The sequence below is a fragment of the Chionomys nivalis genome, chromosome 18, assembly GCF_950005125.1.
Source record: "Chionomys nivalis chromosome 18, mChiNiv1.1, whole genome shotgun sequence".
NCBI lineage: Eukaryota > Metazoa > Chordata > Mammalia > Rodentia > Cricetidae > Chionomys > Chionomys nivalis.
In genome coordinates this window covers 4,220,434-4,247,193 of record NC_080103.1, presented here as the reverse complement: position 1 = coordinate 4,247,193, position 26,760 = coordinate 4,220,434, and the positions used below count along the sequence as shown (strand labels likewise).

At 52.8% G+C, this 26,760-nt stretch overlaps 1 protein-coding gene across 1 annotated transcript in view; it reads left to right on the top strand.

The window, feature by feature from the left end:
- Lmna (lamin A/C) overlaps positions 1–26,479 on the top strand; it is a 28,555-nt gene extending 2,076 nt beyond the window's left edge. Inside the window, exons 2-13 of the mRNA XM_057793675.1 lie at positions 5,646–6,444; positions 18,751–18,907; positions 20,194–20,319; positions 20,477–20,647; positions 20,800–20,925; positions 22,184–22,404; positions 22,489–22,711; positions 23,534–23,641; positions 23,724–23,843; positions 24,300–24,389; positions 25,060–25,326; positions 25,564–26,479. Of these exons, the coding sequence (XP_057649658.1) occupies positions 6,089–6,444; positions 18,751–18,907; positions 20,194–20,319; positions 20,477–20,647; positions 20,800–20,925; positions 22,184–22,404; positions 22,489–22,711; positions 23,534–23,641; positions 23,724–23,843; positions 24,300–24,389; positions 25,060–25,326; positions 25,564–25,590 (1,992 nt within the window). The 5' untranslated portion in view covers positions 5,646–6,088 and the 3' untranslated portion in view covers positions 25,591–26,479. The remainder of the gene's footprint in view (positions 1–5,645; positions 6,445–18,750; positions 18,908–20,193; positions 20,320–20,476; positions 20,648–20,799; positions 20,926–22,183; positions 22,405–22,488; positions 22,712–23,533; positions 23,642–23,723; positions 23,844–24,299; positions 24,390–25,059; positions 25,327–25,563) is intronic.
- The last annotated feature ends 281 nt before the right edge of the window (positions 26,480–26,760 follow it).

Below are 26,760 nucleotides of genomic sequence, written 5' to 3'. Positions count from 1 at the left end.
CAGGACAGGGAAGTGGCCATCTGGCTGGAAGCAGCCGTGGTGCCAGGGTTGGGAAGCCCTGTGTTACACAGGTAACTTAAATCTCAGGACTACGCTTTTCTCATCTGTCAAACAGAACTAATAACGTCTCTGCTTTGCTGAGCTATCCCTGGTACCGAGCAGCCGGAGGCATCCCTCAACACTCCTGCACCAGTTGTTACTACCCTGCCTCCGGGACCCTGCAGCCTCTGCTGAGCCAAGGCCAGTACCTCCATCTTGTTTGTTTTGAGACAGGGTCTCCCTATGTACAGAAAACTCGAGAAGTCTACCTGCCATCACCTCCTGAGTAGCTACAACCACACCTGTCCCTGCCTCTGCGTTCTCAATGCTTTCCTTCTCACCTCCACTTCAAGCCCACTTAGCAGCTCGAATCCTCACCTTAGGACTCTATCTCAGCATCAGGTCCCTTTCCACCTTCATGTCTTTGTCCATCCCTTCATTCACACCTCCCAGACTCACTCCTCCCACCATGGATCAGGACACACCCTCTGCTTTTTCCATTTTAGACCTGTGCACAGAAGTCCTCTGGCACCTCCCTGCCCTGCACCTCCCACACAAGTCCTAGCAGAAGGTAGTAAAGCAGGCCTAGGTTTGGATGAGGCTGTGTCCGAGCTGACCTGCTCCAGCCTCCTTGCTATCTGATTAGGGGAATGGCAGACTTACATGTAGTGTAGGGCATGAATGTCCAACCTGTTCAGTTACTTTGTGGTTCATGTTGGGAATGTGTATAAAAACACAAAATTATAGAGGGGCTGACTAGACGGCAGGTAAAGGAATAGCCACACAAGCCTGGCAGCCTGAGCAATTCCCAGAGCACACATGAAAGCAGAAGAGAACCTGCTCCATAAAGTTGCCCTCTGACCTCTGTATTCATGGGTGCCCATACATACATGGTGCACACAGACACACAAGAAATTCTAAAACAATTGTAGGAGCCGGATGTGATGGGGGCACGCCTTTAGTCCCAGCACTCAGTAGGCAGGCAGATCTCTGTGAGTTTGAGACCATCCAGGGCTACATAGTGAGGCCCTGTCTCAAAACAGGCCAGACAGTGGTGGCCCATGCCTTTCACCCCAGCCAGGAATAAAGGAAAGGTGTGAGCCACCCTGCCTGCTCGCTTTGCATTTTTATGCTCTTGACACTCACTGCCTTGTTAACTGGAATTCTGTCCTTTATTTACCAGCTACCTCTACTAGAGCTCCAAGAGGGAAGGTTTTTTTTTTAACTGTTTTTCGTTTTTGTCATAGTTGTTACTGGTTTTGTGTGTGTGTGTGTGTGTCTGTGTGTCACATGGATGTGTGTGGTGCTAGGGATGGAATCCTGGCCTAACATATGTGACAGAAGTGCTCTACTGCTGAGCTATACTTCCAACCCGTTCTGTTTTACTCTGTCCATCTGTCTATCTGTCTACTCTGTCCATCTGTCTATCTGTCTATATACTTTCAACTCGTTCTGTTTTACTCTGTCCATTTGTCTGTCTACTTTGAGGCAGGGCCTCACTTTGTAGCCCAGGCTGACCTGAAACTCACAGAGATCCTCCTGCCTCTGCCTCCTAAGTGCTGGGATTAAAGGTGCATATCAAAGCTAGGTGGTGGTGGCGCATGCCTTTAATTCTAGCCCTGGGGAGGCAGAGGCAGGCGGATCTCTGCAAGTTCGAGGCTAGCCTGATCTACAAGAGCTAGTTCCAGTTGGGCAGTGGTGGCACATGCTTTTAATCCCAGCACTCGGGAGGCAGAGGCAGGCTGGCCTCTGTGACCTGGCCAGTCTGCTCTACAAGAGCTAGTTCCAGGACAGGCACCAAAGCTACAGAGAAACCCTGTCTCGAAAAACAAACACACATACACACACACAAAACAAAACAAAAAAAGGGTGCATGCCAGCACACTTGGCTCCCCAGTTCCAGTTTTTATGTTTTATTCATTACTATATCCCTAGTGCCAGAAAAACTTGGCCCATAGTAGGTCCTCAATAAGTATTTGCTGAATGAGGGGCTGGAGAGATGGCTCAGAGGTTAAGAGCATTGCCGACTCTTCCAAAGATCCTGAGTTCAATTCCTAGCAACCACATGGTAGCTCACAACCATCTGTGATGGGGTCTGGTGCCCTCTTCTGGCCTTCAGGCACACACACGCAGACAGAATATTGTATACATAATAAATAAATAAATAAATAAATAAATAAATAAATAAATAAATATTTTAAATAAATAAATAAATATTTGCTGAATGAGTAAATTCTCCATCAACACTTGCAGCACATCTGTAACAGCCCCAAACCTACCTTCAGAAGGAACTTTTCCTGCAATGTGTGTTGCCTACAGAACCATTTCATTTTACAGACGGAGGAACTGAGACTCTACGAATGAGATAACTTACTTGAGTTGCCCTCCCAGAAATGGCAGGGCTAGATGCATTGCAGGGCTAGATGCATTGTCCCTTAGAGGACACTGAGCCTCCTGTGCGCCAGTACACGTGAGCAGGGCTCAGTCCTTCAGGTCCCTCCCGGCACTCCCAGAAGGAAGAGGAGTCACAGAAAGAGGCCAGTACCCTCTTTAAGACCGCCGGTTCCTATGGCAAGTGCCCAATCTCTTAGACTCCAGGGTTGTATTCCCATAATGCTTCAGCACCCAGACTTCTGGGTTCCATGTGGAATTCATTATCCAGTTTTTTTTTGTTTTTTTTTTTTTTTTGGTTTTTCAAGACAGGGTTTCTCTGTGGTTTTGGAGCCTGTCGTGGAACTAGCTCTTGTAGACCAGGCTGGTCTCGAACTCACAGAGATCCGCCTGCCTCTGCCTCCCAAGTGCTGGGATTAAAGGCATGCGCCACCACCGCCCGGCTCATTATCCAGTTTTTTGGTTTTTTTTTTGGTTTTTCGAGACAGGGTTTCTCTGTAGCTTTGGTGTCCGTCCCGGAACTAGCTCTTATAGACCAGGCTGGCCTCGAACTCCCAGAGATCCGCCTGCCTCTGCCTCCCGAGTGCTGGGATTAAAGACTTGTGCCACCACCGCCCGGCCTCATTATCCAGTTTTGAGTTTTAGGCTGCTCTTTTTTTTTTATTTATTTTTTTTTTTTTTAAAGTTTTGTTTTTGAGACAGGGTTTCTCTTGTAATGGTCCTGGCTGTCCTGGAACTCTGTACACCAGGCTGACCTTGAACTCAGAGATCCGCCTGCCTCTGCCCTCTGCCTCCTAAGTGCTGGGATTAAAGGTGTACACCACCACCTCCAGGGTTCCAGGCTGCTCTTTAACCATAGGTTCTTCTTGTTTGTTTTCTTTCCTTTTTTTTTTTTTTTTTTTTTTTTTTTTTTTGACAGAATTTCTCTGTATAGCAGCCCTAACTGTCCTGGAACTAGCTCTGTAGACCATGCTGGTCACAAACTCATAGAGATCTGCCTACCTCTGCCTGAGTGCTGGGATTAAAGGCGTGTGCCGCCACTTCCTGGCTATTAGTTTTTTTGTTTTTGTTTTTTGTTTTTGTTTCGAGACAGGGTTTCTCCACAGCTTTTGGTTCCTGTCCTGGAACTAGCTCTTCTAGACCAGGCTGGCCTTGAACTCACAGAGATCAGCCTGCCTCTGCCTCCTGAGTGCTGGGATTAAAAGCGTGCCCCACCACCGCCCGGCCCCGGCTATTAGTTTTGATCCTCCCCACCCTTCTCTGCCAGTGGGAGGCTCCCTTGAGTAATACTGCGGCCTTGTGGTATGGCTTGGAGAACTCCACACTCTGGGAGCCCAGTTCCCAGGTCTTTGGTGGCTACTTTGCTCACGTGACAGTTGAGGAGCAGGGAAGGCAAGTGCAGAGCTCATGTCACGTCACGCTGCAGGCAGGAATGAGAGCTGGCCATGCCCCTGGCCTCCCACTCTCTCCTGTGGCTTCCAGCATCGACACTGATGTCTTCACAGAGAAGGAACAGACTCGGGTCTTTGAGAGCCAGAACAGGATAGGACCCTCAGGAAGAGAGCCCTCTGAAATTCAGGTTAGGATTGAGGCCGCCTTGATTATGGTGGTGACACAGATCCTTCGGTGAGCAATGAGCACAGTTTGGGGTGAAAGCCCTCTTCTATACCTTTTTTTTTTCCCCAAAAATGGGGACTGGTAGGATAAGAAGGGTTAAGTGTGGTTTTGTTAGGAAAGCCAGGAAGGGAAGCCAGGCCAGGGAGGGGGAAGGAGGGAGCAGGAACAGCACGAGCCCCAGCCCTCACGTCTCACTGGCTTGCTCACTGGAACTAGGAGCAGGAGAGGCAGAAGAAACTTTTTTGCTGTTGTTTATGTCTGTGACGTTGAGTGTCAGTGCCACATCCTGAGGGAGAGGACTGCAGGGAGAGGAAGGCGTGTTCTAGGTCCCTCACCTAGGTGCATCCTGTATCCTGACCACACTGCCCAGACACCCTCACAGGAGTAAGAACTCTCCCAGAGCCTGGTGGTGGGGGTGCACGCCTTAACCACTCAGGAGGCAGAAGCAGGTGAATCTCTGTATTTGAGGCCAGCCTGGTCAACAGTGTGAGTTCCAGGACATCCAGGAATACACAGAGAACCCTGTCTCAAAAAACCAGAGCCCAATAAATAGAAAGAAAGGAAGGAAGGAAGGAAGGAAGGAAGGAAGGAAGGAAGGAAGGAAGGAAGGAAGAAAGAAAGAGAAAGCTCTCTTAGAGTTCTAACTTAAGCTCATGGCCCAGAACCTACCCAGCCCTGATATTTTGGAAATCCAGGAACTGGCAGCCTAATCAATGTTCCAGTGCCTCCTCACTGCAGAAGACGTTGACAGGGCTGGTGTAACCAGGGTTACAGGAGAGCTCTAGGCCGCTGATCCGGGGAGTCTTTGGAGATTGAACCTGGGATGAGGGTAACTATTCTGGGAGGCAGTCTGGGCTCTCCTGTAACAAGCCCAGTGGGGGCTTGTGCGGCTGAGGAGGGGTAAGCAGGATGGAGAGCCTGTGGTAGCTGTCCCCACTCCCCACCCTGGTCCTCTTTGCAGGCCCTTCCTCCAGTCACAAAAGGAGCCTGGTGTCCTGGCCAGTGCCATGAATGCGTGTACAGCTCTGGTATCTGTTTTAAATTAGCCACTAAAATAAGTACAGTCCTGGAATTGGTTGGGTGGGGTAAGCTGTAGAAAGGGGCTGAAGTGGAGGGATTTCAGCAGACTTTTTCCAACTGTCTGGGTTCAAAGGAAAGGGGCAGGAGATGGGGGGACCAGCTCCTGACTTCTATTCTTGGCCATCTCTGGGGAAGGCTTATTGCTTCGGTCTAAAACCCAATGCTTGGTTTCAAAGGCAGAAATATAGGGAAGTTGAGGACATAAAGTAGTTCCTCAGCCACCTAAAAATCCAGACGTTCCTTCGCCATCCCACTCTTGGCATGCCGAAATGCAGCCCTGAATGGTCTGTCCCAGTGCGTGGGGGAGAGGTGACTCACTGTTACTACTGGAGGGGGGAGCGGTGGTGGAAGAGGGCTGAGTGACTCACTGATGGGCACCAGCCTCAGCCCTACCCCCCAATTTCCTGACTACATGGCAATGCCTGGCTCTCTCCCTCACTTTGCACCTACTTACCCCGTCCCTCACCACTACCTTTTGCTTACCCACTCTCATTCCTTGGCTCTGCTCTTTACCCCAGAAAGCCAAAGGCAAGCTTGGAGCTGAAAGAGTTGAGCAGGCAGGAACCTATACTGTGAAGCCCCAGGCCAGAAAGCGGTGTGCTGGACAGGGTGAGGCTTGGCGGTCCTGGCCCCTCCTCACCATACCTGCCCCCGCCCCTTTGCTTCTGGGATGGCTCCTTTAAGAACAGCGGATCCACCCCCTGTAAAGGAGGGCCTATTAGAGCCTTTGCCCGGCTGTCAGTGACTCAGTGTTCGCGGGAACGCAGCCTCAGCTTTGACACCAGCCAACCCAGATCCCGAGGTGCGCCAGCGCCCAGCCCAGATCTCCACGCCTGCCAGGAGCGAGCTTAGAACCAGTCGCCGGCTCGCTGTGCCCCTGAGCAGCCTCTGTCCTTCTGTCCAAGTCCCGCGCCCTTCTCGGGACCCCTGCCCAGCGGGCAGCATTGCCACCCTGCCGGCCATGGAGACCCCGTCCCAGCGGCGCGCCACCCGCAGTGGGGCGCAGGCCAGTTCTACTCCGCTGTCGCCCACTCGGATCACACGACTGCAGGAGAAGGAGGACCTTCAGGAGCTCAACGACCGTCTGGCCGTGTACATTGATCGCGTGCGTTCCCTGGAGACTGAGAATGCAGGGTTGCGCCTTCGCATAACTGAGTCCGAAGAGGTGGTCAGCCGTGAGGTGTCTGGCATCAAGGCGGCCTACGAGGCCGAGCTGGGGGATGCCCGCAAGACCCTCGACTCTGTGGCCAAGGAGCGCGCCCGCCTGCAGTTGGAGCTGAGCAAAGTGCGTGAGGAGTTCAAGGAGCTGAAGGCTCGGTGAGTGAGGCCAGGCCGGCACCAGAGAGGCAGCAGTCACCAGTAACTGGCCACCTAGTCCCCTCCCTCCCCGGAACTGCCCGCGGGTGACTGGCAGTGCCAAGGGGAATAGTCGAGACAGGACACAGAAGGGAGGGGTCTCTGTGAGAGGGTGGGGGATATAAAGAGTAGTAGGGGCCTTGGGATCAAGTGTGGTTGATGGCAGGGCCTCATTCTGTCAAGGTGGGATTTTATGGCCATTTGGAGTTTGGGGGATGGGCTTGAGCAAGGCAGAACTGGCTCTACCGGGTCTTAGAACTCTGAACACCCGGGACACATCAGAATGGGTGAAAGGGTTTTAGTAGAACTTTCTTGGGAGTCTTGGCACTATACCAATTTGCCCAACGTGGTTCTGAACACATGGTGTCTGGTGAAACATAGCTCCCATTCTGACATTTGTCCAGTGGTACTATAGAGGGTTCTCCAAGGCACCATAATCTCCTTTCCCCCATGCCTGTGTTAGCATGGCCTCCTGCTTCTTTCTAGGAGTTGGGAATGTCTGGGACTTTTCCTAGACTCTCAGGCCCACCAGAAAGAAGCACACCAGGAGATTTGCTCCCCCGCAGATCCCACAGCCCTTGGCCTGCCTGGCCCAGGAATGCAAGGGAGGGAGGGGAGGGAGGCTGGGCACAGAGGCTAATGGCTCAGGAAATACTGTTATGCCTGGGTCTCGGGCACCCCACTTCAGGGCCTCTCTGCTTGGAGACTTCAAGGTTTGGAAGCTCTGACCTTTTCTCCCTCAGCTGGCAAGCCACTTTCAGTTTCCTAGCCAAGCCAGACTTCTCTCTGGCCCATCCTCTCGGCTGCTGATGTCTTCTTGATCTTGCCTTATTAAACTGCTGGAATACAATGACATTTTTGAAATCCAGCCGTTAAGAGAGCTTCAGGCCACTCCCGCCTCACCCATCCCTGCTCCACCCTACCCCACCCTTCTTGACTCCACCTTCTTTCTAAAAAGGCCCTCCAAAGCCTGGGAAGTCTAGGCCGCATTCTTCCTCCTTGACTCCCAATTGCTTCTGTGCTCTTGGTCCTTTTTTCTATGCTGTAGACCCAAGCCACAGCTTTGAAAATGCCTACCTACCTACGGGCGGTAGCTTTAACTTCTCCTCTTTCCTCCTTTTGCATTATCTTCTGGCAAAACTCTGTGTGTCTGTGGTTGGTCATTACTAGATCCCAGGGGTAAGGATGGCCGACCCATCGCTTCCTCAAGTGCAAACAGAAGTTATGGGTCCAGTCTTTTTCCATGAGGGAAACGAACAACTTAGTGAGAAATGTATGAGGCAAGGTTAGAAGAGTCCCAGTGTGTTAAGTAGTTAGCTGTCATCTAAACTCGTTCAATCAGCCACCAACGCTCTTCAGTGAAGAAACTGTGTAGTGAATCTGGGGACAGCGTTGATCGGAAACAGGGCGGGTGGTGTCTCTTGCTTCTTGTTCATCTTGTCTTCTGCCTCCATGCAGCTGTCCAGGCCTGGGACACCAGGTGGTGTGTGCACTTGTGGGGTAGGGGCCGGGTGATGTGTGGACTTGTTATATTTAGCCACCTGCCTCTGTTCTCTCCTGATCCTAACTGAGGAGCGAGGTGGGGCTTCCGGGAAGGCGGGTGGGCATACACACCTGGGCCCAGGCTTGTGAGACCGGGTGGATAAAGGGAGCTAAGATGGGGTGTCTGCCCTTCTGTCTGTAGAAGGAAGGCAAATGGCTGCTGCTCCTTGGTGTGGCTGTTGAGCTCAGGCTGAGGTAGAAAAATGGCCTGAATGAAGTTTTGGGAGGAAGAAAGGAACTGACCAAGCCTTTGCACCAAGGCTGGGAAAGGTGACTGGTTTAATGTTTAATTGGAGCTCAGAGTTCAGGGTCAGGCTTGGAGTTAGATACAGCTTGTCTGCGAGACCCTGTGACAGTCTTTGACACAACCCAGCTCAGGTCTCTCAACCACACCCACAGGCCCATTCTTTTACAGCTGGATTAAAAGTTTCAAGGGGAGGGAAAGAAAGAAGGGTCCCTCTTTCTTCTTCTCAAGGGGTTTAGGCACCTAAACTGGGAGAAGGGGACGGTTGGAAGCGTGGGGAAGGCTCACCAGTTCCACGCTTAGGGGTGAGTAGGCCTTACTCCAAGCAGGATAGCTGCATGGGTGAGTCAGATGTAGCCTCTTCCACCCTAGTGACTTTATAAGAGCCAGAAGGAGATGGGGTGTAGACCACAGATGTCTTAAAAGGGAAGGATAGGGGCCTGAATGTCTGCATCTTCTGCTTTCTTCTGAAGCATCCAGGGGCCTCTTCCCTGCCTCCCTCTTTAGTTTTATTTAAGTGTATGTGCAAGTGTGCACATGTGCGAGTGTGCATATGTGTGAGTGTGCATATGTGCCTCAGTGTGCATGGCAGAGCACAACTTGGGAAATTTGGTTCTCTCTTTATTCTTAATGTGGAGCTTGGGGATTGAACTCAATGTCATCAGGCTCCACAAGCCATCTTGATAGTCCCCTGCCTCCTTTCCTGGGAGCCTCGGGAGGCAGAGGCGGGGAGGACTGAGTTTAGGTTAGGTTAGCTGAACTTACAAGGTTAGTCAGGGCTATCTCACAGCATAACAAGAGTAAAGCCAAACAAGAAAAGGATACTGGCCGTCCTGTAGTTCCTCCCAACTCACTGCTTGCTTGCTGAGTGCTCAATCTTCTTTTCTTTCTTCTTTGTGAGGGATGACACCAATGGAAGTCAAGGACAACTTGCCGGAACTGGGTCTGTTTCCACGACACAAGCGCTTGTGGAACTGGGGTGGTTAGGCGTGGTAGCAAACACTTTCACTCACTGACTCATCTTGCCAAGCCTCAATAAACTAGTCGTTTATTTTTCTTCTGCTCTTTAAAATGCTTAGATGTACGAGTATTTTGCCTGCGTTTATGCACCACTTGCATGCCTGATGCCTGGGAAGGTCAGAGGAGGCTCAGATTCTCTGAAATTGGCTGTGAGCCACCATGTGGGTGCCGGGAACTTAACTGAGTCCTCTGTAAGAACAAGTGCTCTTAACCACTGAGCCAGCTCTACACACACACATACACACACACACTACACACGCATGCACGCATACACACACGCATGCACACACGCGCACATACCACCCCCACTCTTTTGTTTGTTTATTTTTTGAGACAGGGTCTCATTTTGTAGTACTGGCTGGCTTGGAACCAGATATATAGACCAGTCTGGCTTCAAACTACAAAAATCTACCTGACTCTGCCTCGAGTGGTGGGGTTAAGTACATGCGTCGCCATGCCTGGCCATCCCTCAAACTCTGAAGACTGTATGATTGGTACTAGAAAGACGGTTCGTCAGTTAAGAACACTCTAGAAGACCCGCGCTCGGTTCCCAAGGGCAACTCACAACTGCCTGTGACGACAGGGGATCTGATACTTTCTTCTGGTTTCCACAGCTCTGTGGGCAACCACACAATACATCGTAATCTCTACATACACACATTTTGAAATTTTTATTAAAAAAAAAAAAGACTGGTAGAATCTGGAACAGGCACTGAGCATATGAAATTAGAATGGCTCCCTAGCACACCCGGGCCGTGTTCCATCCCTGTCGCACACGCTGTATATTGGGTTGTAGCTAAGGCTCAGTAAAGCATTTGTCTAACACGCTTGGAGCCCTATGTTCAGTCTCTAGTACTAGTCAGGTGTGGTAGCACAGCTTGTAATCCCCTCCCGACTGAGGCAGGAGTGCGGTGAATCAAGGCTGGTCTGGGCTACATAGAGGCCCAGAGTGTGACCAGAGTGTGCCTTCCCTGAGGAACTGCTGGACTGGGTCTGGGTCAGACCCACAGTGCAGAAGCACCTGTCCCCCCCAAGGCCTTCGTGCTGCGGCCCCTGGATTGGCAGGCTCCGGTGACTGGTGCAGACTGTGGGGGCTGTGGTCACAGGAACAACGGCAGAGGCTTGTCTCATACCCCGAGGGGTGAAAGGCCAGGATGTGAGTGTCTGACTTCCGGTGGTTACTCTATTACACCTTCTCCAGCATGAAAGACAGCTCACTTCTGCTGCCTACAGATCCTGTTCTGAGACCCATGACACATTTGCCTCAGTCTGTACCTGGAAAGACCCAGAACTTGCTAGGCTAACCATTATGAAACAGTTCAACTCTGGGAGCACGGTGAATATGCCTTCAGTCTTGACACTTGGAGTGGGACCTGGCTGCCCAGATTGGAAGGAGGCTGTGCCCTCTGGCAGAACTGTCACACTGATAGAGACAGGTGTCTTTGAGGGTACCTGGGCCCTAGGGGACCCCATCCACATTCTGATTACAAGGAAAGATGTGCAACTAAACCTGGGGGCTGAAAAGTGCTTCAGGAGCCCAAGGGGAACAGAAAAGCCATTCCTCACTAGGGCCCCTATCGCCTTCCCCGGCCTCAAGCGGTCAATGACACCCCTGCGAGCAACTCAGTAGCTCATTGTCAAGGCTGAAGCCAGGGACAGCTGGGAGGACAGCTGGGAGGAGACACCTACAGTTGTGTCCTCTGCTCTCACACCCTCTTCCCAGCCCGCCCAGCTCTAACACCTGTCACAGCTTCACCAGGAGGCTGTCTGGAGACCCAGACACTAGGCGGAGTCTCTTCTGTGCTCTCCTCCTTGGCCCCACAAGCTTTAGCATACATACGGAGACACTGGAGATGTGCAGGATCTGCTATCTCTTCGTAAGGTGTTCCACCAGAAGACACAGTTAAAACAGCTGCTGCCCTCAGTGTCTGTGATTCTAGGTTCACCTTTGTCTCTAAATTGCTGTGTGACTTTGAATTGATCAACTTCCCTCCCTGTAGTGCCTAACAATGAAAGAAAGGGAGTTAGGTCAGCTCTCCAGACACAGACCTTGGGTTTCAAAGTAGTTCAATGACCCATAAAGTGAGGAAAAGTCCTCTAAATACCACGTGAGAAGTAATAAAACCAAGCACAATCAATTGGAGGCTAGTTAAGAGCCAGTGCAGTTGTTTATAGAACTATTTCCCACAGCGGTGGGATTAAAACCACAGGTCTTCCTGTCTCTCAAAGAGAGTTTGTTAGAAATGGTTAATTATTGTGACATTACTGACTTGGCATAGGTTCTGCCTTCACTGCCGTTGGGAAAAGAAAGTTCATTTTAGTGTGTCTACCTTCAGGGCAATAGAAAGGGCCCTATCATTTAGCAGGGGAGTCTGCCCCTGGCATTGACTGACCAGTTTGGGGGACTGGAAGGGAAGCTCCTAGGAAAGACAGGAGTGACCTCTTCAACTGCCAGGGTCAGACATCACATGCCAGCAGCCAGTGCATGGTGCACAGTGACCTTACCTGCTCACCTGCCACTCACATCGGCGTCTCCAGCCTGAAGTTGGTCTCGGCCTTTACAGATCCCTTAAGAAAGGGCACAGTATTTGGGCGGGGTCTCTCTACCTTACTGTCTAGTTATAGAATCCTGTCTGCTGAAGCCGGGAATAATTCTGGCTAGGATTCTGGGCCCAGATGGGGGAGCTGAGTCATGATGGAGTACAGGGTTCAGAGGGAAGGGAGCCCCAGAGCTTGTTGGGTCGGTAAAGAAACTGCTGAGGTGGGCTTCCTTGAGGATCACATCGAACACAGCAGGAAGTCGTGGGGGACACAGAATCTCTTCAGGGCCAGCCCGGGGAGTTAGAAGCCGGGTAGGCCTTTCGGATGTGCAGCATGGTGAGGATGCTTCTGGAAACAGAAGCGGCTGCCACCTCAGCAGCTGGGAGACCATGTTGTATCTTCCCAGGTTATCACTGAAATGCAATGAGACCTAAAGTCCAAAGTAGAACTTCCTTTCCTGACTTGGGCGTGGCTGACTCTCTACCTGGGACAGTGAGGGTTAATAAGTGTGACCAGACTGAGGGCTGCTAAGTTCCAAGAAGTCGCTGCTGAGTAATACTTCATGAGGAGTCCCTCAAGTCCCCTTGGGGCATCCTGTTTTCTTAGGCCACCCTCCTTGCCTTTCTGTTCTCCTCCTCTTGTCTGTCCCCACCCTGACATTTTGTGACAATACAAGCTTGACTTTTGGAATGACAGGCTGGAAAGATGTGAAGTTCTGCAGGGGACTGAACAGAAGGGCGTAGTTTGTGGTGGAGCTGGTTGCTGGGTATCTAGGACCCCTTTGCTCTGGCCTCTGGCTTCAGCTTCTCTTCTGTACAATGCCACGTTGATACACATAGCAGCTGTGACTCAGGCCTGGCCCCTTGCCAAGCCCATTGCCTCTGCTGGAGAAGTGTCTGAACATGTCAACAGGCCTCCTGGCCTGCTCTGGGCACCAGAATGCTACCAGAATCTCCCTCCTCCTGGAATTAAGACTCGCTTTGTCTTTGGCGAGAGCAACTGAGATCCTGGCTACTCTGGAAGTGGATCTGAGCCGCCTCGGATCCCAGGCCTGTTTAGCAGTCCAAGAGAGGCATGAGGAAGCTGGACTTTGCCAACTGTGGGCACATGTGCCTGCGTGGGGAGGTGTGGGACTGTGTGTCCTAGCGCACGCTGCACACCAGGCTGATCCGCCTGCCTCTGCCTCCTGACTGCTGGGATTAGAGACGTTAGAGGTGGGCAAGGGTGGTTTTTCCTTGGGATCTCCCAGGACAGAGATTCAGAGATTGCACCTTATGAACTGCCTGCATCTCTGTTGCTCCTCAGACCAATTGTACTCTAATATCTCCTTTCCTTTTTCCCCCTTTCCTTCCAGTAATCCTCTTGCCTCTCCCCCCCAAACCCTCTCTTCCCTTCTCTTTTTGTGTTGGGAACTGAACCCAGGAAATCCGCGCTCCCCCCGCCCCCCCTCCCCCGCGCCCCCTTCTTTGCTTGCCCCTGGTGGGTAGGTTTTCAGTGTCTGGACCTGGCCCTCTCTCAGCTTTCCAGTCTTACGTCTGTGAAAGTGCAGAAATAAGGCCAAAGGTCAGTCTAGAAGCCCCGAGCACCTGAGCTCTACATTATCAAGGGATGCAGAAAAGTCAAAGATCCCGCAGATAAAACCTGGACTGAAGCGGAGCTCAGTGGGCGTGGGGAATGGGTGGGGAGCTGTGGAGGGTTAGCTACTGAACCCTCTTTATTTATGCAGCGCAAGCATCATTCATGATTAAGATAAAGGACACTGCGTCGTTAATGGAAAAAAAATAGGGCCTGGGAATGTAACTTAATGGTTTGTGTTTGATCCCCAACACCCCATAAACCACATGTAGTCCCAGCACTGGACGGCGGAGGCAGGAGGATCAGGAGTTTAAGGTCATCCTTGACTACTTAGCAAATTCGAGGCAGTTTAGGAACTTGAGACCCTGTTATGAATAAAAATAAATAGTAAATAAACGAGTGAGGGTCTAGGTCGCGCAGGGGCTTGGGCAGGGTAGGCCGGAAGTTATCAAGGTAGGGGTTGTCCCCTTGAGAATCTGGGAGCAGCGCTTCAGGACCCTGCCCAGCCACAGGGGTCACCGGATCTTTCCGGAACTCCAGGGGCGCGAGGCCTCGCTCGCTCTTTCTGGTCCAGCTATGGGGAACGCCGAGGGCCGGTGAGGCTGGCTGCGGGCGGGCGGGGCGTGGGCCGGTCCGTCTTCCCCTCCTGCGCCTTATTTTTAGCCCAGTGTAGAGTCTGAGCGACTGGTCCCTCCCCCAGGACAGAGGAGGAAATGCAGGCCACTCCCTCTGGGTTTAGGCTGTTGCTCCCGGCAACCAGGCCAAACAGGCCGCGCGGCTTCCATATCTGGCGTCTGAGGTTACTGAGGAGGATGACTCAGTGGGCGGGTCAGAGCCTGGCCCTGTGCCCATCCAGCCCCTCTGCCACTGCTGTCTTTCTTCCCTAAAGCAGCCCGGGACCCCAGCCTTGTCCCCTCACCACCCCAAGGCTTCTCACTTACCTTATTCTTGGCTGCTCTGCTCCCCTCCCCCACGCCCCTCTTTGAGCCAGGATTGCCCATTGGGATGAGTTAAACCGGATACCCAGCCCTTCTTGCCCCTGACCCCCAGAGGCAGTGGGGATGCAGCCACTCCTTTGTTCACGCAGAACACTCGTATGACACCAGGCCTGGAACAGGACGCAGGCAGGCAGGTCTCCCTGCCCCTGAGAGCACTGGACGGCTTACCCCCCTGCCCTGGTTATTGTGGGTCTGAGCATGAGTCACCCAAGGAGCCCCGGTTTCTATCCCCTGGTCGCCCCACCCAGTCCTCCATACCAACCCAGCACAAATCCAGCTTTCCCACTACCACGCCCAGTGGGCAGGAGCTGGACCACACCTCTACGGCAGCGCCCAGCCGCAGAGGCCTAGTCCCGTCCAGTGTCTTCAAGGCCTGTCCAGGCTGAGGCCCTCCTCTCCTAGGAAGGAAATAGTGTTTGGTAGAGAACAGTCATGTAACTCGAGACTTTTCTCTCTCTCTTTTGTTTATCTATTTTAAATAATATCAAACAATTCTGTTATAGTGTTATTTAAAGATGTAAATTGTGTTGCTGTCCATAAAGTATGCTTTTCTTTCTTTCTTTCTTTCTTTCTTTCTTTCTTTCTTTCTTTCTTTCTTTCTTTCTTTCTTCCTTCCTTCCTTCCTTCCTTCCTTCCTTCCTTCCTTTCTTTTTCTTTTTCTTTTTCTTTTTCTTTTTCTGTTTGTGGCCTAGAACTCAGAGATACACGTGTTAGAACAGTATCTCACTATGTAATCCTGGCCTGCCCAGAACCCTCTAGGTGTACCGGGATGGCCTGGAACTCACTGAGATCCCGGCCTCTGCTCCCAAGCACTGAGAGCTGAAGTTAGTATCCACCACGATGCCAGACTTAAGAAAGGGTTTTGGGTTTTTTTTTTGTTTTGTTTTGTTTTTGTTTTTGTTTTCGAGACAGGGTTTCTCTGTGGTTTTGGAGCCTGTCCTGGAACTAGCTCTTGTAGACCAGGCTGGTCTCGAACTCATAGAGATCCACCTGCCTCTGCCTCCCAAGTGCTGGGATTAAAGGCGTGCACCACCACTGCCCGGCCAAGAAAGGGTTTTAAGAGAGAGAGAGAGCCAGCCAGATAAGCTGGGCCCTGATGGCGCACAAATGCCACCCAGCCTTTGGAGGCAGAGGCAGATCTCTGAGTTTGAGGCCAGCCTGGTCTATAGAGTGAGCTCCAGGACAGCCACGGCTACACAGAGAAACCCCGTCTCAAAAAACTCAAAAAAAAAAAAAAAAGGATTAGAGAAGAGGGTGGGTTCTGGTCCCGTCCCCCCCACATTCTTAGGGTGTGCTTGTGGCTTTCTGTCTACTAAGCTCCTAAGGTCTGAGTCATGAGCCTGTGGGTGACAGTGGCTGGCTCCTTCCCCTAGATGAGGCTCCCCATGCCTGACGAAGAAAACCACAAAAGCTCTTCCCTGATTCCATCTGCTTGAGGTTTCCCTCGGCTACAGGGTGTGTCTTAGTCTTTAATGGAGTCTCTTCGGTGCTGGGCAGAGGAAGGGAAACAGTCCTGGTTTCATTGAAGGCATGTGCTGAATTGGTACAGAGAGGAACTCAAACCCTGCTTTCCTCAGGGCCCTGGCTGGAGCTCTGTCAGGCTGCTGTCCCTGTCTGTAATCACACTGGTGATGGCGACTGTCTCCAGGGGCAGCTATGAAGATTAGCGGAGTTAACGCTGTCATGGGCCAAGCAGTGCCCACCATAGAAGTACTTGCTGTTACAGTCATATGCTACACAATATTTCTGTCAGTGGCGGGTCACATATGAGGAGGGCCCCAAAATTTTCTCTCATCTTGTGTGAGCACACTCTGATGTTTCTATAATGATGAAACTAACAACTCACAACCCACTCCATTGTTAAGTTGACTATATTATCATAAACCCAACCCTGTGCATATCAGACCGTAACTCAGGACAGGAGGAAGACAGGGCCGCTGCACCACAGCCAAGGACAAGGGGGACCCTGGGAATTCCCCCTCTAGGTGTCCAAGCAGGCTGAACTAGGACGTGTCCTGGAGTGTGTTCCAAAAGCAGCCTCATCCCCATCAGGGATGGATTTGTTCAATGGGCTCTGCTTTCTTCTCTCTCCTGGCTTATTTCTTCATTCTTTATACACTGGTGGCTTAAGAAGGCAGTGAGGGGGCTGGAGAGATGGCTCAGAGGTTAAGAGCATTGCCTGCTCTTCCAAAGGTCCTGAGTTCAATTCCCAGCAACCACATGGTGGCTCATAACCATCTGTAATGGGGTCTGGTGCTCTCTTCTGGCCAGCAGGCATATACACAGACAGAATATTGTATACATAATAAATAAATATTTAAAAAAAAAACAAAAAAAAAACAAAAAAAAAAAAAGAAGGCAGTGAGGTAGAGGGTAAATCCGTGAGAACGTGGCCCCTGCCGCTGTTTGCTGTCCCCTCCTCTGGGCCTCAGTGTCCTCCTCTCTGAAAGGACTCCTCCTGAGTGAGTCTCAGCAGCAGCAGCCCAGCAGAGGCCTTCATGGTGAAGAGGCCCCTCTGGGACACTGTGCCTTGGAGCTCAGATGCTTGGTTTGCAACTTGCTTCACCCGGGTTTTTTCATTTTCTTTCCTCCCCTGCAGCTGCCTCAGCTTTGGAAAAGTTCTGAAGTCATGGAAAGTTGGGGCTGTGCTTCTAGCCAGAGCTGGCCGGATGGCAGCCAAAACCTGAGCTGGGTTTTGACTTTATTTTTAGCTTTTCGTGCTAAGATGGAGGAGAAGTCGTCTCTGGTTCTGGAAGGGTCTCTGCAGGAGAAAGACACTATTACATTAAATAAATTGTTTTGCCTTGTGAATGGAGCAACCACACCCTCTGGGACTTCACACTCTTCTTTGGCCCTCTGCCCCCTCCCAGATCAGTAGAGCCCAGTGGGAGGGTATGGCTCCCCGTCTGTAGCTCCCCAGGTCTAGCCTTTTCTTTCCTGCTAGGCCAGTTATTGCTGAGGGATTTCCCCGCAGGGCTGCTCTTGCTGGAGTGGGTTCCCCACATTCTTTCCTTTTTAATCTGGGGGGGGGGGGATGACAAATGAGTACTGGCCTAGTTGCCTAGTTGGGGTAGAGGTTGGAGGAGCCTGGAGTGTTGGTCCCTTTTCCTTTCACCCAGTTTGAAACATGGTTTCTTGTTTGCTGCTGCATAAAGGGGGTAACGGAGCTGCAAGCTTCCAGGGATGTGCTCTCGGTCTCCCATCTCGCCGTGGAAATGCTGGGGTTCCATAATGCTGGGGTTCCATACACACTTTATGTGGCTGAGGCTCCAAACAGTTCTTCATGCTTGCAGACCAAGTGAGTTGCCCAGAGCCGCCTCCTCAGCCCCTGGTGTGCCTTTTTCTGTGGCGGGCTCCAGCTGAGACCTGAGAAAGCTGCAGGTGGCTGCTAGCAACAGGTCCTTGCTAGAGAGTGGGCTTCTCTGCCACTCCTAGGGTCTACTGCTCCCCGCCCTCTTTGGTACTTGTGAAGGAATTATGTCTGGAAAGTTCTCAGACTTTCCAGAGATTTTCAGGAAATTAGGGCCTCTCTGCTTCTCTCGCTCACTAGCAGAAAGAATCAGGAATGTGGGAGAGGCGGAGGCAGCCTCCCATGGTAGAGTCTTGCTAAAGCTACAGATCAGGGGTGGCTCCAGACTGGGCCCCATGGACCTGGGATCCAGAGAGCTACATCTGGAGTGAGAAGGTTTAGCCTCTGTCATGGCTCTGATGGAGGAGCAGGGGCCTTAAGATTAAGTCCTAAGAAGAGAATGGTCTCACGCTGTGCCTCTTTGTCCTTGTCCCTGGTCTCCCTAGCCAGACTTGCTTTCCCCAAAGTCCCATGTAGGCAAAAGGGATTAGACCATTTTGAAACTCAAATTGAGAGGTATTGGGCTTTGGTGTGTGTGTGTGTGTGTGTGGCCAAGAGGTATTGGGCTTTGGTGTGTGTGTGTGTGTGTGTGTGTGTGTGTGTGGCCAAGAAGACACTCCCAGTCTGTTTGCACCCAGGGAGGGAAGCAAACTGAATGGGAGCCGGGTGGAGTCCAGGGGAGGAAAAGGTTAAGGCCCTGTGTGTGGGAAGGGGGTGGGAGACAAAGGTGCCCTGTCTATTTTAGAGGGAATGGGAAGGGAAGAGGGCCAGCATTTATATCATGGGATCTCGCTTTGCTCTTGGCCCCAGGCACGTTCCTGGGCCCTGAGTCATGGGAAGGGTAGAGAAGCAAAAAGGGGCTTTTGGGAAATCTTGGGAGGTGAGAACCCAGCCCCCGAAGCTAGGATAAGGATGCCCTCTTCTGACAGTTGGGAGGACCACAGGGTGGTCCTGTCCTAGCCAAGCAGGGTCCTGAAACCAATGCTTCTCTTTTCTAGCAATACCAAGAAGGAGGGCGACTTGCTGGCTGCTCAGGCTCGGCTCAAGGACCTGGAGGCTCTTCTCAACTCCAAGGAAGCTGCACTGAGCACCGCTCTCAGCGAGAAGCGCACACTAGAGGGTGAACTCCATGACCTGCGGGGGCAGGTAGCCAAGGTAGGCCACTGTCTGGGGCCCTCCTGTGACCCCAGTGACCCAGCCTGATGGATGGATATGGACTCTTCCTTAGCCTGCCCTTGGGAGGGGTCTGACCTGTCACCCAGTCCCAAGGCCATTCACCTGTCTATTGTCACTTAGCTAGTCTAAACCTTTGCTCATCCTTCTTTGGCCTTCAGGGAACATAGCACAGTGAATTTAAACCATCCACAAACCAGTTCCACTTAGCAGCAGAGTGTGCTCTGCATAGCCCTAGACCCTCCTGCCTGTCTCCTCTAGACTGCCTAACCTCTTCAGAGGCCATAGCTGAGCACCGATGGCTCATTATCCCTAGGTGTGGGTCAGTACTGCTGTGTGTGCCCAGGGCCCACCACTTCCGAAGCACTCCTCTCTGGTCCTCTCATCTCTCAGACTCCATGACAGGGACAGGACTGAAGGAGCTAGTGGTGCAGTATCATGTTCTTGCCTGCTCGGAGTGGGCCAGGCCTGGAGCCCACGACAAGCTGGCACCCGGTGTTCTTCCTTCCTGGTCCTCTTCTCACCCCATCACACTCTGAAACACAGGAAAAGCCAGCAGGCTGACTCCAAAGCCAAAGCTGGCCCCTCTCCTCCCTCCCCAGCTCTTCCAGGCCCGCTGACCAGCCTGCACATTCCAAGATGCATGGCTTAGCTGTGCTTCCTGCGGGAACTTTTTCCAGGGCAGATAAGGGTACTTCCTGGCCTGCCCCTGCCTGTTGGTCCTACCCCCTCTCCCCAGCCGCATATCAGCTTCCATCAGCTTCCTCAGTGCTGGTCTTTCTGACCTTAAGATGATGCCCGTGCCTTCCCACTTGTGTGCCGCTGCTCCTGCAGCTACTGTGTCCGGCCCCAGACTCACTAGCCTTGAGCTAGGCTCCTCCCCAGAACACCGGCTCTGTCCTCCTGCCCCTCTGCATTCCCTGTGGCCCTCTAACTGCTGTGTGGCACCAAGAAAGGGAGATCCGAGAGGGGAGCTTATTATTGATGTTATTGAAGTTTTTGTCTTTTCGCTTATTTTTCTTTTATTTTGTGGGCTCCCGGATGCCACAACACACGTTGAGAGGACCAGCAGGGATCTGTTCTCTCTTTCTGCCACGTGGGCCCTAAGGATAGAACTTAGGCTGTCTGACGGCCAGCATCCTTATCTGCTGAGCCATCTCCCTGGGCCTCACCTGTGATTTCTTAGCGCCCTGGCTACCATGAGTAGCCCCGTTCTCCCTCGGCTGGCTTCTCTGGTATGTCCATGACCTCAGCTTTTGTCCTCTCAGCTTGAGGCAGCCCTAGGTGAGGCTAAGAAGCAACTTCAGGATGAGATGCTGCGGCGAGTGGATGCTGAGAACAGGCTGCAGACCTTGAAGGAGGAGCTGGACTTCCAGAAGAATATCTATAGTGAGGTGAGCGCCTGCAGCATGGGCCAGAGAGCTGCAGCTAACCTGCCTGCAGCCCAGCTCCCAGGCTAATGGAGGGCTGCCCGTGGTTAAGGCAAGGGCTTCGGGGTCTCAGCTTCTGAGGAGCCATTCTGATGTGCATTCCTGTCTTGAACTCTTTCAGGAGCTGCGTGAGACCAAGCGCCGGCATGAGACCCGGCTGGTGGAGATTGATAACGGGAAACAGCGTGAGTTTGAGAGCCGGCTGGCGGACGCCTTGCAGGAGCTACGGGCCCAGCATGAGGACCAGGTGGAACAGTATAAGAAGGAGCTAGAGAAGACATACTCGGCCAAGGTGCTGGCTTCACCCCATCCTCTCCTAGTGCTGCCCCAGCAGCCTATCCTACCCATGCTGGTTGTGCCTGGGGATGGGTAGCCGGGACAGGACCCGAGGCTGCAGCGCGACACCATCCTCAAGTTTGTTCTAATACTGTGTGCTCCTTGCAGCTGGATAATGCCAGGCAGTCTGCTGAGAGAAACAGCAACCTAGTGGGGGCTGCCCATGAGGAGCTCCAGCAGTCTCGAATCCGCATTGACAGCCTCTCGGCCCAGCTCAGCCAGCTCCAGAAACAGGTGAACCTTTTCCTCTAGGGCACTGGGCTGAGCAGATATTGCAGAAGCCCACTGGGAAGAGGGGAGTGGAGGGTAAGACCCCAGGACCACACACTCTGGAGTCTGATGCCTGCCTGGTGTTTCCCGTAAGCTTACCTTGATCCTCAGGGCCTCCATTTTACCATCTGTGTATGAAAGGTTTTTCCTGTTTATTTTGTGCATGCTGGGGATTGAACCCGAGGCCTCGTGCATGATAAACAGTTGTTTTAACTGAGTTAAAGTCCCAGCTTCATTTCCTATTTGAAAACGGAGATTACCTTGGACTGGACTTGCAGCTTTGTTGGTAGAGTGCTTGCTTACCATGCACAAAGCCCTGGTTCTACCCCTCGCATGATGCAGAACTGGGCATGGAGGTGCATGCCTTTCAGGCTGAAGTAGCAGAGATTCAAGGTCATCCTCAACTATGCAGCAAGTTTGAGACCAGCCTAGACTACTTGAGATCCTGTCTGTCTCAAAAAAAGAAAAGAAGCTGGGCGGTGGTGGCGCACGCCTTTAATCCCAGCACTCGGAGGCAGAGGCAGGCAGATCTCTATGAGTTCGAGACTGGCCTGGTCTACAGAGCTGGTTCCAGGACAGGCTCCAAAACCACAGAGAAACCCTGTCTCGAAAAACCAAAAAAAAAAAACAAACAAACAAAAAAAAAAAAACAGAAAACCTTGTTTGCCGGGCGGTGGTGGCGCACGCCTTTAATCCCAGTACTCGGGAGGCAGACTGATCTCTGTGAGTTCGAGGCCAGCCTGGTCTACAAGAGCTAGTTCTGGGATAGGCACCAAAGCTACAGAGAAACCCTGTCTCGAAAAAAAAACAAACAAACAAACAAACAAAGAAAAGAAGCCAGCCTGGGCAGTGGTGGCGCACGCCTTTAGTCCTAGCCCTCAGGAGGCAGAGGCAGGCGGATCTCTGCGAGTTTGAGGCCAGTCTGGTCTACAGAGCAAGTTCCAGAACAGGCTCCAAAGCTGTTCTTGCTCTCCCCATTTCACAGGTCTGTCATAACACTGTGGTGTGCAATGTCACAAGTGATATTATTTTAGATGGTTGTGCTATTTGTGACCAAAGAAGATGGGGGTCTAGCCTCAGAATGGGAGGTTTCAGTTAGATGTTAGAAAGAGCTTCCTGGCCACTGGATAAGTGTTCTAACGAGAGCCCACAGATCCTTGGTACCCCTCCCTCTTCAAGTACTTTTGGCCCTTGGGAACTCATCACACCTTGCCTTTCCCAGCTGGCAGCCAAGGAGGCAAAGCTGCGTGACCTGGAGGACTCGCTGGCCCGGGAGCGGGATACTAGCCGGCGGCTGCTGGCTGAGAAAGAGCGAGAGATGGCTGAGATGCGGGCAAGGATGCAACAGCAGCTGGACGAGTACCAGGAGTTGCTGGACATCAAGCTGGCCCTGGACATGGAGATCCATGCCTATAGAAAGCTGCTGGAGGGCGAGGAGGAGAGGTGAGCCAGGAGGGGTCAAGAGACGTTGGGAGGAGCCCCTGGCCTGCAGCTACCACGACTAACGCCTTGTCTCTACCTTCTCAGGCTACGCCTGTCCCCCAGCCCTACCTCGCAGCGCAGCCGTGGCCGCACCTCCTCCCACTCATCCCAATCCCAGGGTGGAGGCAGCGTCACCAAAAAGCGCAAGCTGGAGTCCTCTGAGAGCCGGAGCAGCTTCTCACAGCATGCTCGAACTAGCGGGCGCGTGGCTGTGGAGGAAGTCGATGAGGAAGGAAAGTTTGTGCGGCTGCGCAACAAGTCCAACGAGGTGAGCCTCTGGATCAGGGTCCTGTATTCAGTGGCTGGGAGACCTTGGTGCTAGTGGAGCATCCGTCTCTGTCTGGGTTTTGGAGCGTGTGGCAGTCCCTACATCTCTACATTGTTGGGAAGATGAAAGATACCAGTGTGTGTGGCACAGCATACATGTCCACATGGTCACAGCGTGACTCTTGAGGGACAGGCTAGAGGGGGTGGAGGGCTTGAAGGCCGGAGATGGTGGTCGCAGTCCTGCCTTTCTCTCTCTCTCTCTCTGTCTCTCTCTCTCTGTCTCTGTCTCTCTCTCTCTCCTTCCTTCCTTCCTTTTTCCTTTTTTCTTTCTTTTTTTCGAGACAGGGTTTCTCTGTAGCTTTGGAGCCTGTCCTGGAACTAGCTCTTGTAGACCAGGCTGGCCTTACAGAGATCCGCCTGCCTCTGCCTCCCGAGTGCTGGGATTAAAGGCTGCGCCATCACCTCCGGCCTCTTTCTTTCTTTCTTTCTTTCTTTCTTTCTTTCTTTCTTTCTTTCTTTCTTTCTTTCTTTCTTTCTTTCTTTCTTCCTTCCTTCCTTCCCTCCCTCCCTCCCTCCCTCCCTCCCTCCCTCCCTCCCTCCTTTCTTTCTTTCTTTCTTTCTTTCTTTCTTTCTTTCTTTCAGATGGGATCTTGCCCAGACTGGTTTCTATTCTCTAAGATTAAGCTATTCCCCTGCCTCAGCCTCACCTCCATAGTAGCTGGGACTATAGGTGTACGCTATGGCACCTAGCCTATTTCCGATCTTATGTGAAAAAAGCCAAGCACCAGGTTGAGCCTTCCTGTTCTTCCTCTCGCATTGGCAGGACCAGTCCATGGGCAACTGGCAGATCAAGCGTCAGAATGGTGATGACCCGCTGATGACATATCGCTTCCCACCAAAGTTCACTCTAAAGGCTGGCCAAGTGGTGACGGTGAGCGGAAGGGCGTTTGGAACTCGGGAGGGGAGAAGTTGGCATTAACAGTAAGCACCCTTCTTAAACTGTCTTTTTCCAGATCTGGGCTTCAGGAGCTGGGGCCACCCATAGCCCTCCTACTGACTTGGTGTGGAAGGCGCAGAACACCTGGGGCTGTGGGAACAGCCTTCGCACGGCCCTCATCAACTCCACCGGAGAGGTGAGTGTGCTGCAGCCGGCCTCTTGCTGGAGGAGGCGCCCCCTGGTGGCCGTAATGGGAGCCAGCTACCCCAAACCCAATGCAACCTGCCCATTTAGGATTGCTTTCCTGAGCCCAAGTGCCCACCCAGGAAGCAAGCTAGAAATCTCTCCCCAGTAGGATGATGGGTGGAAGTCAGCCAGTGAATGGTGCTAGCCACAAACTCCAGCCTTAAGTGCACCGAGATCCCAGTGGTGTCCTTCCTACACGTGTGTACAAGCACATCCCTTAGTTCGGAGCAAACAGCCAGTTAGATAGAGGCAGAGCCTGGGAAGATAGGCTGAGCAGCCCGGGAAGATGGAGGGCAGAGCTGGGAAGATAGGCTGCGCAGCCCGGGAAGATGGAGGGCAGAGCCTAGTTAGATGGGCAGCGCAGCCCTCACCCCTGACTCTCGCGCCTGTGTCTATGTCCCCACAGGAAGTGGCCATGCGCAAGCTGGTGCGCTCAGTGACCGTGGTTGAGGACGATGAGGATGAGGATGGAGATGATCTGCTCCATCACCACCACGTGAGTGGCAGCCGCCGCTGAGACCCAGCCCACATGGGTAGCCCTACCAGCCTAGGGCAGCTCTCCCGCCACCATGCCAAAGTCTTTTCATTAAAAAATGTTTTGGAATGCCACTCGCTGCCCTGGCCTTTCTTCTCTTTCCTTCCTTTACCTTGAACAGGGAACCCAGGTGTCTGGTAAGGAAGAGACTGGGAACTTTCCCACGGTGGCAGTGGACAGGGATCTGATTTGTCTTCTGGGGAGAGGAGGGGAGGACAGAGATGGCCCCAGCCCTGCCCTCTTCCCCACTGCCACTGCTTGCATCCTCTCTGTCCCCTCTTCCCCTGCTGCTGCACGCTTCTTTTCCCGGATTTCTCTGCAACAATGTCTTTTCTCGTTCCTGTCCCCTCACAAATTAACTATCTCCACCTTTGATCTCCCTCTCAATTCCCCTGTAAGTTTCTAGGACTCAAGAGAGAGTGAAAGCCACACCTCTCCATCTCGAAGCCTTCCTGGCTGTTTTCCTCTGCCATGTCCTTTCTCCCAGGCACAAGCCTCCCAAGTCCCTATTCACTCTGGCTCTCCGGGTACAGAGGCCACCTTCCTGCCCAATAGCCTGGAAACCAGATGAGCCCAGAGCCTGGGTGCTGGTCCTAAGCAGTCACCTCCTGAGCCTTGTCTCCCTTCCCAGGGCTCCCACTGCAGCAGCTCGGGGGACCCCGCTGAATACAACCTGCGCTCACGCACCGTGCTGTGTGGGACTTGTGGGCAGCCTGCCGACAAGGCTGCCGGTGGCTCGGGAGCCCAGGTGGGCGGATCCATCTCCTCTGGCTCTTCCGCCTCCAGTGTCACAGTCACTCGAAGCTACCGCAGTGTGGGGGGCAGTGGGGGTGGCAGCTTCGGGGACAGCCTAGTCACCCGCTCCTACCTCCTGGGCAACTCCAGTCCCCGGACCCAGGTGAGTCTTCTCATTGTCTCTTCCCCTACAGCAGGGCACTGCTCACTGAGCAGCCGGGCAGGGCAGGCCACGGGAGTGGGACCCTCCTCCTCGCAGCCCCTTTGGCACCCTGCCCCTCCTGTCTGAACCCCAGACCCGAGGACAGAGCCAGGGCCAGAGTGTGAGGGTTGGGGTCGGGGAGGGAGAGGAGGGTCGCCACTGTGCTCACACCTCTGCCTTCCTTCTCTTCTCTCTTAGAGCCCCCAGAACTGCAGCGTCATGTAATCTGGGACCTGCCGGGCAGGGGTGGGGGCAGAGGCCACCTGTTCCCTCCTCACCTCATGCCCACCTCCTGCTCTGCACCTTGTGGGAGCAGACCTGAAGCCAAAGAAAAATTTAGTCCCTGCTTTTGGTTTTTTTCTTCTATGTTTTTTTTCTAAGAGAAGTTATTTTCTACAGTGGTTTTATACTGAAGGAAAAACAGGAGCAGAAAAGCCTCTGTCTCAGTCCTCAGTCCTTGCCTTGCTTCCTCTGTATCTGCCTTAAAACCCCAGGGCTTCTCCTCGGAGCCCAGGGCGAGGACGCCGTTATAGAGTCTAGTTTTTGTCCTGCTGCCTTGGCCTCGCGCTCTTCCCGGAACCCTGTGATATGGTGCGTGAGAGGCAGGCGCGGAGTTCTCATCAGCCTCCTCCAGACAGCTGGCCCACTGCCATGCCAGCTGCAGAGAAGAGGAATGCAGAGGGGATGGCTGAGAGGCTCAGCCTGCCTTACCCTCTTCCTGCCCCACCCCACCCCGAGCCTGGAGTCAATGGATTCTCCCAGGCACCTCTGCCTTGCTTGCTTTTTCTATATTTTATTTAGACAAGAGATGGGATGAGGTAGAAGGAGGAAGGAGGGTAGTTTGAGCCCACCTTTTTTTTTTTTTTTACCAGCTTTAGAGCCTGGTGGGCCCTGTCCGGTCACTGGAAGGCAAAGTCAAGTGGGGTACAGGGAAGAGCAAGAAATTAGGGTGCTCGAAAGGGCGAGAGCCTTCTGGGGTCCTGCTACAGGGGAGGCCGGTGCATAGAGGGTGTGGTGATTGGTGGGTACAGCAAACACTAAGGAGCCCTTTGCCCCATGTCCCATCTGCATCCCTGCTCTCCCTCCAAATCAATACACTAGTTCTTTCCCTCTCGGATGCTGTCGTGTCTCTTTGTTGGGTGTCATGTGTGTTTTGAGGGGCAGATACATGCACACACAGATGCTGCGTCACCGCATCCATGCTACCCAGGCTCCCCCTTACCTGGGGCCTTAGGAAGATGTGAAGGTGCATGTTGGGCACCGTAGGGGGCGTCTGTGGAGACTGGCATTTCCGTCCTCACCTTCGTCCGCCCTGCGCTGAGCCAGTACCTTCTAACCAGGGCCCTCAAGCGTGACTTGGAAGACACAGGAACACAGGTGGAGCGACTGGGTAGG